At 46.0% G+C, this 12,776-nt stretch overlaps 1 protein-coding gene across 2 annotated transcripts in view; it reads right to left on the bottom strand.

The window, feature by feature from the left end:
• The window catches only part of LOC309557576 (lysosomal dipeptide transporter MFSD1-like), a 37,314-nt gene extending 34,392 nt beyond the window's left edge, over positions 1 to 2,922 (bottom strand). Inside the window, exons 1-2 of one of the 2 annotated variants that reach the window (XM_082260363.1) lie at positions 2,862 to 2,922; positions 2,739 to 2,779 (exon numbers count right to left, since the gene is read on the bottom strand). In XM_082260363.1, the coding sequence (XP_082116489.1) occupies positions 2,739 to 2,760 (22 nt within the window). In that variant the 5' untranslated portion in view covers positions 2,761 to 2,779; positions 2,862 to 2,922. Of the gene's footprint in view, positions 1 to 2,738; positions 2,780 to 2,861 lie in introns of those variants that run through there. The other variant, XM_082260364.1, reaches the window with a different exon arrangement.
• Between the last annotated feature and the right edge of the window lie 9,854 nt (positions 2,923 to 12,776).

The raw sequence follows: 12,776 nt of genomic DNA, 5'->3' as shown, positions 1-12,776 counted from the left end.
TGATGCCTACAGGCATCATCCCGGTATCAAAGTTTTCAGCCAGTGATTCCCTCTTAAGCAGAAGAACAGCCATTTGATCACATCTGTGGGTAGCAAAAGGGGGTCCCCCTCCTACTCCCGCCACCTTTCCCGACCTCTCCCATCCAATTGTGGAGCCTGGGATCAACGGCTGCACTACACAGAGAGAGAGGAACCAATGTTGTTCCTCCATCTGTGACCCTGGAAAACAGTAACGACGTAGATTTAGTCACTTATGGTTTTGGCTCTTTGTTTACCTGGCCATTAGCGGCTAGGAAAGAAGCCAATCAGACTGATCGGTGTCTGATCAGCTGCATTGGAAGCCAGTGGAGAGATTTGGCATCTAATAAACCCCAGATCTCTCCATAAAGAGGACCTGTTGCAGCCCATGCTGTTCATCCCCTGTGACAGCAATAAAGTTAGTAAAAAAAAAAAAATTTAATTATAGAGACCATGTAAAAAAAAAAGTTTTAGCTAAAATAAATAACAAAAAAAACGTTTTAAAGCGCCCCCCGTCTCTACGCACAAATGTGAATGCATACATAAGTCCCGCACACATATGTAAACGGTGATCGCACCACACTTGTGAGGCATCGTCGCAAATGCCAGAGCATAAGTAATATATCCAGCACCAGACCTCCTGTGTAACTCTAATCTGGTAACCCATAAAGGCAGTCAAAGCATTGCCTATGAAGAATTACAAGTACCATAGTTTGGCACCATTCCACGGGCGTACACAATTTTAAAATGTGACATGTTGGGTAGATTTTTACTCGGCGTAACATTATCTTTCATACTAAAATGTATATATACTATTTGGGGGTTATAAGTAGGGTTGCACGGATACCGATACTAGTAGATACTAGACTACTTGTACTCATGCAAATGCTCCGATGCTTAATCCGATACCTCCAGCTCTAGTGGGTCCCAGTGGCTTCCTCCTTTGGGCACCGCACTTTTTGCACGAGTAAAGTCATCCTGCTGTCCCGTTCCATCTTGCGGCCTTGGCGGTCGGCGCCCTGACCCCCCCCCCACCCCCGAGTTAGCTTCACAATCTGCATGGTAACGTTGCTATGTCTATAATATGAATTCTATTCTTTTAAAGCTACAATAAATTATCAGCATTTCAATGGTGATTGACCATGGATTATTGTAGCCATCTTATTTTCCAGTCCATGCATAGTCTTTTAGTGCGTCAGCCTTTTGTCATTCTCAGTTTCCCAGCATTTTAATCCTATGCTTTTTGACAACAGCACAGTTGAGCTTGGACTACAGTATTGTACTTTTGTTGTGCATTCATTTTGTGAGTTCTAAACTGCCCACTAGATGGCGCTTCTATATAAAACACACACACGGAAATTGCATGTGATTCTTTGCAGTGAGATTTGCGCCAATTTTTTTGTATTGACACAAATCGCACAGCAATGTATCAGGACTCGTTATCGGTAAGTACTCGTACTCACCAATAAAAAACAGTATCTGTGCAACCCTAGTTATAAGTAATTTTGTAGCAAAAATGTTTTAGATATTTACATGTAGGGGAGAAGGGTCAGGATTGGTCCGGTAGGGGAGAAGGGTCAGGATTGGTCCGGTAGGGGAGAAGGGTCAGGATTGGCCCGGTAGGGGAGAAGGGTCAGGATTGGCCCGGCAGGGGAGAAGGGTCAGGATTGGCCCGGTAGGGGAGAAGGGTCGGGATTGGCCCGGTAGGGGAGAAGGGTCGGGATTGGCCCGGTAGGGGAGAAGGGTCAGGATTGGCCCGGTAGGGGAGAAGGGTCAGGATTGGCCCGGTAGGGGATAGGGTCAGGATTGTTCCGGTAGGGTAGAAGGGTCAGAATTGGTCGGGTAGGGGAGAAGGGTCAGGATTGGTCGGGTAGGGGAGAAGGGTCAGGATTGGTCCGGTAGGGCAGAAGGGTCAGGATTGGTCGGGTAGGGGAGAAGGGTCAGGATTGGTCGGGTAGGGGAGAAGGGTCAGGATTGGTCCGGTAGGGCAGAAGGGTCAGGATTGGTCCGGTAGGGCAGAAGGGTCAGGATTGGTCCGGTAGGGGAGAAGGGTTAGGATTGGTCCAGTAGGGGAGAAGGGTCAGGATTGGTCCGGTAGGGCAGAAGGGTCAGGATTGGTCCGGTAGGGCAGAAGGGTCAGGATTGGTCCGGTAGGGCAGAAGGGTCAGGATTGGTCCGGTAGGGCAGAAGGGTCAGGATTGGTCCGGTAGGGCAGAAGGGTCAGGATTGGTCAGGTAACGAAGAAGGGTCAGGATTGGTCAGGTAACGAAGAAGGGTCAGGATTGGTCAGGTAACGAAGAAGGGTCAGGATTGGTTCGGTAGGGGAGAAGAGTCAGGATTGGTTCGGTAGGGAAGTGGCTAGACAGATAGGTGAATTTGGCGCACACGGCACCACTTTTAGAAATTAGAACACATATGAGATACTTTTGCTAAATCTGTGTGTGTCAGTCTTTAGGGACTAACTTTGAGGACAATCTATCATTGGAATAAACTTGGAATGAATACTACGGTGGGAGAATCTCCCCCAGCCCAATATTCCTCCCATCATCATCATCCTCCTATCTGTACAATATAAAGAGATCCCAGGATCCCTCCCTCCATCAGCCATGCTCATCCAGCCCACGTGACTTCTGGCCATTTAAACTGATCACATGACCGCACAGTCACATGGCCTGAGTTCAGCTGGAACCCCCCTGGTGACCCCTCCGGTGATCACTGACCTCTCTCTGCTGGTACGGCCATGGCTTCTTCTCCGTCCTCCCTGCACACACATAACAACACATCAATTATACATTCTATCTCCCCTCCCCCACCCCCACCTCTCAACCAAACTAACCACCAACCTGATCCCAGGACAATCGCACAGACTCACAGCTGCACCCTGGCTCCGCCCTCCTGGGGATGATAGACAGGCATAGAATGCCGCCCAGGGCAGTGTCTACACTCTGATCACCCCGCCCTCTGCTCTTCCTATACCGACAGTGAGAACGCCGTACTAAGCATGGCCGCCAGAGGGCGGAGGAGAACAATCACAGCCCGTTGTACTATCGCGTCCACCTGAGGGCGCACCCTCTTCGTGACTATTCATAGCCAGTCGAGCCGAACGTGTCCACTAGAGGGCGCACATGTTAGTATATGTTCTTTATGCTATTAATTATGGCCAGTGAGGCAAAATGCGTTTTTTAGGGGCAGTTCACACCTTATGCAGTGCGTGCTTTTGCGTGCTTCAAAAACGCATGGATAGAAGTTATAGGTCTGCTTCACATCAGAAAAACGCACTCCAGATCCGTCCACAATGCTTTTTGCATGCATGTTTTTAATGCGTTTTTAGTGCATTCTGGTGCATTTTTTTATGTGTTTCCAGATGCAATTCAGATGCTATTTTTTTTCTTTTTTTCCTGTTTCTTTTTTTCTGTACTGGGGTCCGGTGCGCTTTTAATGCGTTCCAGTGCATTCCAGTGCATTCTTAATGCATTTCTGGATGCATTCCAGATGCTTTTTTGCTTTTTTTTTTCATTGTACTGGGGTCCGGTGCGTTCCAGTGCATTTTTGATGCATTTTAGGGCCAGTTCACACCACATGCAGTCCAGTGCGCATTTTCTGCATCAAAAACGCATGGATAGTAGGTTATATGGTTTCCAATGGCATCGTTCACACCAGTGCAGTCAGTTACAGTGCGTTCCAGTAAAAAAAGTAGAATATGCTGGATTTTTCCCGCATTGAACTCTCCTAGAGCGCAGTGAAACGCATCAAAAATGCACCGGAATGTACTGGAAAGCATCAGAAACATGAATCCCAGTACAGTGAAAAAAAAAAAAAAAAACAAGAAAAAAGAAGAAAAAAAAAAGGATCTGGAATCACATCAAAAACACACACAAGAAAGTGCATCTGGAACAGACCTGGAGTGCGTTTTTGTGGGGGGAACCAGCCCTTACAGTGTTCCAGTACAGTCCAGTGCAGGAAATATGCAGCATGTTCGACTTTTTTTTTTATGGAACTGACCACACTGGTGTAAACGATGCCATTGGAAACCATATAACCTACTATCCATGCGTTTTTGATGCAGAAAAAAACGCATTGGACTGCATGTGGTGTAAACTGGTCCATATGGTTTTCAATGACATAGTTCGCATCAGTGCGGTTAGTTCTAGTGCCTTCTAGTTCCAGAAAAAAAGTAGAACATGCTGCATTTTTCCTGCACTGGACTATACTGGAACGCAGTAAAACACATAAAGCAACGCAACGGAATACACCAAAAACGCAGTCGAGCACACATGTTTAGGGTTAAGAAAAAAAAAAAAGAGGGAAAAAAGCACTGGACCGCGTCAAAAACACACCAAAAACATGTCATAAAAAGCGCATGCAGACAGTGCCATCTTAAGAAGAGAATTAAAGGGCCCCTGGCAATGCAGTGCACTGGGGCCCCGCCTATACAATCACCCACGAGAATAAAAATGCAAATAATCGATAAGCCAATATTTATTGGTACAGCAGTGCCAGGCTAATAACAGCTTCCAAGTTCGGCGGCTGGGTCCGGTGAATCCACATACGGACGGGAGTCAGACTCAATTGTCCTGTGTGCTCCTGTTATCTTGGAGGCAGACAGGCATTCCTGCAGTTGTGGGCTCCCCCTCCATGGCCCAAGTGGCCTGGCAGCAGTGCAGGGCCGACAGGTGCTTGCCACCTGCTAAGTTCGGTGGCAGGATGCACAGGAATCGGGACTAATGCTTGGCTGGGGCTGGGTTGCTGGGCAGTTGGGGCCCCCTGGGCAAGTGGGGCCCCGGGCAACTGCCCAGAGTGCCTATTCGGTAAGATGGCCCTGCATGCAGAAAATCATTCGGAACACAACCAGACTGCGTTTCTATGGTGTGAACAAGCCCTTAGGCTTTTTTCCCCTTTGTTTTTACCTGGTGATCAAACCAGTAACACACCTCCTGTATTAGAGTGCCCCCAGTCTGGATGAAGGATCAATAGAGACACCCTTAAATGGCTGCATTGTTATTCTGGGGGGGAGCAAGCAATACTCCCCCTTTCAAGCAATACTCTCCCCCACTTTCCCACTCAGCAAAAATACCCCCTCCCCCTCAAAAAAAAAAAAAAAAAATCCAGTACTAATCTGTATATTCACATGCTTACACACAAGCACAAGTTCCCTCTGCACTCCAAAATTCTCCCCAAACAAAAATGCTAAAATTCCACCCTCCTCCCAGTGCAAATTTCTCCCTGCTGGAAACATACAAAGTGATTAACAGTAAGGACTAGGCATTAGATGACATTGGGCATCCAGATCAGCATAGATGCAAGGCCAGCATAACAAGGCCACCTCAAGTGCAGCATTGCACAGGACTAAGGCTGGCCATACATGTTCAATTTTCTTGTACAATTTTCTGTTAGATTTACCAAAAAACATATAATAGGTCAAAACTAAACAACACTTTCAATTGTATCCTATAAGGCAGGCCTTTGTACTACGTAGTTGAAGGTAAATCTAAAGAAAATTGTACAGGAAATTGTAAGAAATCTGAATAATGTGTGGCCAGCCTAATGTTAAATCTACAGAGTGCTGAAACTTTACTGCCAGTGCGCATTTATGGCAGCAATGCTAGTCCTAGACAGACTAGATAAGCACTGTCCAAAAAAAATGAGGATGGTGAGGGGGGGGGGGGGGGGGTTGGCAGGGGAACAAAGGGGACCTTCATAATATCTATTACGGAAGGGGCAGTGCTTTGAGGTGTTCTTTTGCCTGCTATCGTTGGGGCCCTTTTAGATTGTTGGTGCACTTAACGACAGTCACAGCTAATCTGCATGCCAGAGGCGTAACTAGAACCTAAAGGTGCCTGGTGCAAGAAACCGTGAAGGGCCCCCCGGACCCCTGGCCTGGGCCCTTCCCTTCAAGCCTGGGGCTCTTCCCACTGATCCTGGGGCCCTTTAATCTCGTTGCAGGGCCCTTTATTACAGTCCCGCAACGGGACCCTTTCACAAGTTCTGCAGTGGGCCCCCTTCCTGCCATCCTGGGGATGCCCCACAGTGGTGGAATGCCAGGGCCTGGTTGCAAATGTGACCTTTGCGATCCTGGAAGTTCACCTACTGGTGTCAGCAGTTTTTATTTTTTGGTATTTTAATTGTATTATTTTTTATCATTTTATTTTATTTTTTTACAATGTCACTGACTATAACTGTCCATTCAGAAAAGGAAGGAGCTGGTAAATTACATATTTACAGACCCCTTCCTGGTTCTCTATTGTCACACATCCCCTGCAGAAACCGGCAGGAGAGAAGGGAGCACAGTGGGGGGGGGGGGGGGGGAGACCAGGGGAGCACACAGGGACCCAGAACACAAGTGAACTGGATAGGAGGAGTGGCAGAGGAAGCATACAGAGTAACCAATCTCCTCCATTTATCTCCTGCAGCTACAGAAGGAAAAACGAGGACAGTGATTTCTCTACATGCTGCCCCCGCCGCCCCCTTCTATCCAGGTGTACAGGGGAGCAGCACAGGCCCCCCTGGAGCATGGGGTCGGTTGCAATTGCAACCCCTGCAACCTATGTAGTTACGCCCCTGCTGCATGCAGTATATAAGTATAGAAAACGTAATGGTATGTCTTGGCACAGGTGCAAGATAGATGAGGTTGAGATGCAGTGCAGGTACGATATAATGCAGTACAGGCTTGGTACAGGCTTTGTATTGGTGCAGTCTTGGTTTAAATTAAGAGCAGTATGGAGTGCAGTATGGGTGTGGTATGGATTGAGTACACTTGGTGTCATGTTCTCAGTGGATTAGTTCCTGCTAACAATATCATCAATGGGCAAATAGCCATTTAACTACCTCTAGGATGCTACGGTAACCTTTCACTGTAGAAGGGGGAGCTCCCTCAGTCTCTCCCCAAAGTCCTCTGGTGATCAGTGGTGGGAAGCAGAGGGTAAGTGGATGCTCCAGTCTTCCTGCAGTAACAGTGTAGGTGCTGCAATGTGGGCGGTGCTGCACTGTCCCAGGTGCCCTCACTCCCAGTCTCAGGCTCGGTTCTCTGCTGGTATGGTCTCCCACTGGCAGGCGAATATTCAGAAAGAGGTTCTGCTCCCTCAGCACCAAGAGAAAGAACTTTAACAGGCATTTTATTAAAATCATTTCCCAAATATCCTACTGTACGGTGCCAATGGGATCTGTAGTGTGAGGAGTCAATTGGCTCCATTATATGGCTGCCATCCCGAACTCCCGCAATTCTCACCGCTTTGCATAGAAATCTATGGGCTTACTTGGCTTTAGCTCTCCCCCTGCTGGCCGGAGGTGAATGGTGCAGCATAACATTGGTACCTCAATAGAGGAAGAAAATAATAAAAGGCAATGTCTCCTTCTCCATTTCGCTGTAGCCCAGAAGTTCGGCTACACCAATAAAAATGTCTGTGGATTACTGAGACTAATTAATAAGAACTATCTAACAGGTGCAATTCGGAAGGAAGAATTTATCCCACTCAGTGCTCTACAAAGCCTCCAGGCCTCAGGACCTAGGCCAGAATTTTTTATTAACTGAGAAAACAAAATGTTTGTTTTCTCCATATCAGACACAAACACTGTAATTCCTCACCATATGTACGTTAGAAACCTAGGTGGCAACCCAACACAATCCTGCCAGTAAGTGCCTCACAATACACTATAATGTTTGTATAGCTTCACTTAGTGTATTCAATTCGGGGGTGGTCAGCTGCAACGTTAGCAGACTTGCATTTTAATGCAGGGTCCTCTTTAAAGCACAATGTGAAACATCGTATAGCGCAGTATGGGGGGTGATTTGTTAGCACATTTACCTTGTGGCTCTAGGATCCTGGGATAAATATCCACCAAGGAGGCTATCTGAATGGAGTTTGTAGGTTCCTCTTTATGTATATATCAATTTCCTCCTACAATCCTAATATATACAGGTAGGTTATTGGTTTTCATTTTAAATACTGGCCCTTTATTATATATACTGTGGTACAAGTTGCATTAGACTGTGAGCTTCCCATGGGACAAGGACTAATGTGAAGGAGTCAATTAATCTCAATGCAGGATCAGGAGGTTGTGGGAAGGAGACAAGACTTGTGACATCCTCATCAAGCTGATAATGACCAGATTCCTCCTTAATTGCTCCAGACCATTTCTGAATGGAAGATGCAGAGCAATATTCATCTGTTACAGAAAAGCCTACTGCAGCAGTGTCTCTGTCATCTCATAATTGGCACAGGGCAGATCTCTTACAGCCTGTGTGACCTTGGGCTGGACCATAGTATGAAACTGGCGCTAGACAGAACGTCATCTGTTGCGTCCTATGCTTGTTCTTTAGCAGGCTTTGTTGTGGATGTTGAAGCCATCCCCACTATGTGAGTTACACACATACCCTGATATAATATGTTCTCTAGCAAAGAGATTTACTTTCAAATGAGAACATTTTATACCATCGTGATCTAGGATTGAGCATTACTGCCCAACAGCTGGAGGAAACCCTGCCTGATAGTAAGTTGTCTGTCACTCAGATCACTGGACTGTTGCACCCCACTACCAGGCCTGGGTTATTATTTCCTGATAGGGTTGCCACCTGTGCAGGATTCATCCGGACAGTCCAGGTTTTGAATTACTGTATCTCACAAAAGTGAGTACACCCCTCACATTTTTGTAAATATTTTATTATAGCTTTTCATGTGACAACACTGAAGAAATGACACTTTGCTACAATGTAAAGTAGTGAGTGTACAGCTTGCATAACAGTGTAAATTTGCTGTCCCCTCAAAATAACTCAACACACAGCCATTAATGTCTAAACCGCTGGCAACAAAAGTGAGTACACCCCTAAGTGAAAATGTCCAAATTTGGCCCAAAGGGTCAATATTTTGTGTGGCCACCATTCTTTTTCAGCACTGCCTTAACCCTCTTGGGCATGGAGTTCACCAGAGCTTCACAGTTTACCACCAGAGTCCTCTTCCACTCCTCCATGACGACATCACAGGCTGCTGAATGTTAGAGACCTTGCGGTCCTCCACCTTTCATTTGAGGATCCCCCACAGATGTTCAATAGGGTTTAGGTCTGGAGACATGCTTGGCCAGTCCATCACCTTTACCCTCAGCTTCTTTAGCAAGGCAGTGGTCATCTTGGAGGTGTGTTTGGGGTCGTTATCATGTTGGAATTTTGCCCTGTGGCCCAGTCTCTGAAGGGAGGGGATCATGCTCTGATTCAGTATGTCACAGTTCATGTTGGCATTCAGAGTTCCCTCAATGAACTGTAGCTCCCGAGTTCCGACAGCATTCATGCAGCCCCAGACCATGACACTCCCATCACCATGCTTGACTGTAGGCAGAACACACTTGTCTTTGTACTCCTCACCTGGTTGCCTCCACATACGCTTGACACCATCTGAACCAAATAAGTTTATCTTGGTCTCATAAGACCACAGGACATGGTTCCAGTAATCCATATCCTTAGTCTGCTTGTCTTCAGCAAGCTGTTTGCGGGCTTTCTTGAGCATCATCTTTAGAAGAGGCTTCCTTCTGGGATGACAGCCATGCAGACCAATCTGATGCAGTGTGCGGCGCATGGTCTGAGAACTGACAGGCTGACCCCCCACCCCTTCAACCTCTGCAGCAATGCTGGCAGCACTCATATGTCTATTTCCCAAAGACAACCTCTAGATATGACGCTGAGCACGTGCACTCAACTTCTTTGGTCGGTCACGGTGAGGCCTGTTCTGAGTGGAACCATCCTGTTAAACCACTGTATGGTTTTGGCCACTGTGCTGCGGCTCAGTTTCAGGGTCTTGGCAATCTTCTTATAGTCTAGGCCATCTTTATGTAGAGCAGCAGTTATTTTTTTCAGATCCTCAGAGAGTTCTTTGCCATGAGGTGCCATGTTGAACTTCCAGTGACCAGTATGAGAGAGTGAGAACGATAACACCACATTTAACACACCTGCTCCCCATTCACATCTGAGACCATGAAAGGAGTCACATGACACCGGGAGGGGAAATAGATAATTGGGCCCAATTTGGATATTGTCACTTAGGGGTGTACTCACTTTTGTTGCCAGCGGTTTAGACATTAATGGCTGTGTATTGAGTTATTTTCAGGGGACAGCAAATTTACACTGTTATACAAGTTGTACACTCACTACTTTACATTGTAGCAAAGTGTAATTTCTTCAGTGTTGTCACATGAAAAGATATAATAAAATATTTACAAAAATGTGAGGGGTGTACTCACTTTTGTGAGATACTGTATGTGTTTAGGTTTCAGTCGGCCTGTGGCTCCCCAAGTAACCAAGACAGTCACCTAAAAATCTATTGATATCCAGGAGCTGTGGGCGGCTGTCTGGGGGCAGGTTCGGCATCACTGGGGGGCGGAGCGATGATGTCAGCAAGAGCAATTTGGCCATACGCACTGTTCGCCGTGGTGCACTTAATGCGCTGCATTACTACTATCCTTGGGCCACCCAAAGGTGTCCCAGGTCTTTTATAATACTATAGTGTATACTATGAGAAAAAAAATTGCCCTGCACCGCTAAAGTGTTTGGGTTTGGCTTGAAGAAAAGGTGGCAATCCTATTTCCTGGCCTCTTTAGACCAGCTGTACTTTGCCCCTACCCAAGTAGACTAGCTTGCTTTAAAATATAACTAAAGGCAAAATATTTTTATTTTCTTTTAGTTTTGAATAGATTGGAGATGGATTAGAACCCCTGTCAGTTTGTACTGCTGTCTGTGCCCCTGTATGGAGATTTACCCTCTCTATTTTTCCTGTTTACCATTATAATTGAAAGGCAAAATAAAAGAAAATCCTAAATTGTGGGTTGTCCCCCAGAAAATTAATTGAGGGGAAATCTTCCAATGGGGGCACTAGTTATGGTGACCTTGGGGTCCCTAAAGAATTCCCTTAATTTTCAGGGATTTCCTCTCACTTCCTGTTTGGTTATGGGACAGGAAGTGAAGGGAAATCTCCAAAATGGGACACAGTGAAGAAAAGTTTTGCCTATAGTTTTTACTTTAAGATCATACTAACAACACTGGACATCATAGCCTCACAAGGCATACCAAGGCTGGGGATGAAGAGGCTGAAAAGACAGTTTGCCCACACTGCGTCACTGCACTTAGAATTAATAACTAGAAAATCAAGCTATCACTCTACTCTGGTAGCAGTTCAGTTATAAGTGCACAAATCTTTTCTACTAACAAAAATTGTGTAGAGGTGGAAATAATGAATCGGCTGGACTGCACTGGCACAAACGACAGAAATCTGAAGTCTTGTGTTATACACTGGAATCTGTTACTGGGTATGTGCCACACCTAGTTGTCATGTCCCCTTAGGTTGCAGCCTCCCCTTTGTTGCCCCTTTTAAAGGACAGGCAGATCTGGTCTCTCCATATCCATAAGAGTTTCCCATTAATTGGGCACCCGCTATATGTTGGTTCCCCCTATTCCTGCACAGCCAGGCAACCAAAATTTTCCAACTTGCATCCAGAAACAGAAAACCATTCAATGGCTTGTTTTTGTTGTTTTTATTGGGGAAAACAACTTGGATGGGGAAAAGGGGTTATGGGATGCCCAACTTGACTTGGTAGAACAACTTAAGGACAAACCCCCTTCACTATGTACACAAAATGCAGGTCCTGGACTGTACTCCATTCAGAATAATAGCAGTCTCTAATGGATCAGTAGCAAGATTTCTTTAGTAGAACTTCACAAAGTTCCAACACTTGCAGATAATACCAGCCCACTTAGGTTTAGCTGAGACACTGTCCCTGTGAAAGCATGCTGCATTTGGCAGCCTTCTATCTTGTAGGCAATGTTGTATCTTGGCCCAGGCCTAGGGCATCATATTGCAGGGGGGCAGCACAGAAAGAGTCCCCTCCGGCTTGCGCTACACTTTTAGTGATGCACCAGTCTTATGGGGCGGACTGGGCCAGGAGAGAAATCAGTCTAGCGCCCCCATATGTAAGTGGCCACCGTTCTGCAACTGGGGGGGGGGGGGAGGGGGGTTTGATTGCCTTTGGCAGAGGAGCTGCTATATATTATTAGTGACTTACCATAGATATCAGGTACTGGTAATCAATACAGGAAGTAGGTATTACCCAAGGTAAAAGGAAAGCTATGCTATTTGGATGAAACTTGCATGGCACCTACCTAGCTGCCAAAGGGCTTTTAATCTCGGGATGGTGCAGAGAAAAGGGACACTGACATGGTCACCTGTACCTGGCAGGTAGGTAGTAGGACTCTCCTGCAATCCTTTGCTTATGTCAGTTGTACATAATAAGAAATCGTAATTTTATTTCTGGTAATTGCTGATGTGTAAAATAGATGTATTTATTTATTCCTGCCCCCAATCCTTCCTTTGCTCAATGCCTGGACCACCTACCCTTATCACTGTGCTATATGTTTTCTGCTGCACCACTGGCATGGTTATATCCTCTTAGTCCTCGTCATAAAATTTAGAAGAATTTGTGAACTAGAATTATGGGCAACACTTTTTTTATTTTTTTTGGATAGAGTAAGGGAGGGTTATGGATCCTGTCAGTTTATTTTTTGCCATCCCTGTCCCATTGTGGAGATTTCCCTTCATTTCCTGCCCATAACCAAACAGGAAGTGAGAGGAAATCTCTGCAATTTAAGGGAATTCATTGCACCCTCCCCGTTTACATCCCTCAGAACTAGTGTCCCCACAGGAAAATGTTAGGGTAGGTTGTAAACAGGAAGGGGTGTGGCCTTGACAGGAAGGGATGGGTCATATTTAAATTAGGAGGTGCAC

This window comes from Pelophylax lessonae (genome assembly GCF_965119305.1).
Source record: "Pelophylax lessonae genome assembly, chromosome: 6".
NCBI classification, from domain to species: Eukaryota; Metazoa; Chordata; class Amphibia; order Anura; family Ranidae; genus Pelophylax; species Pelophylax lessonae.
Note: the sequence above shows the minus strand (reverse complement) of the source record. Positions and strands in the feature narration are given on the sequence as shown.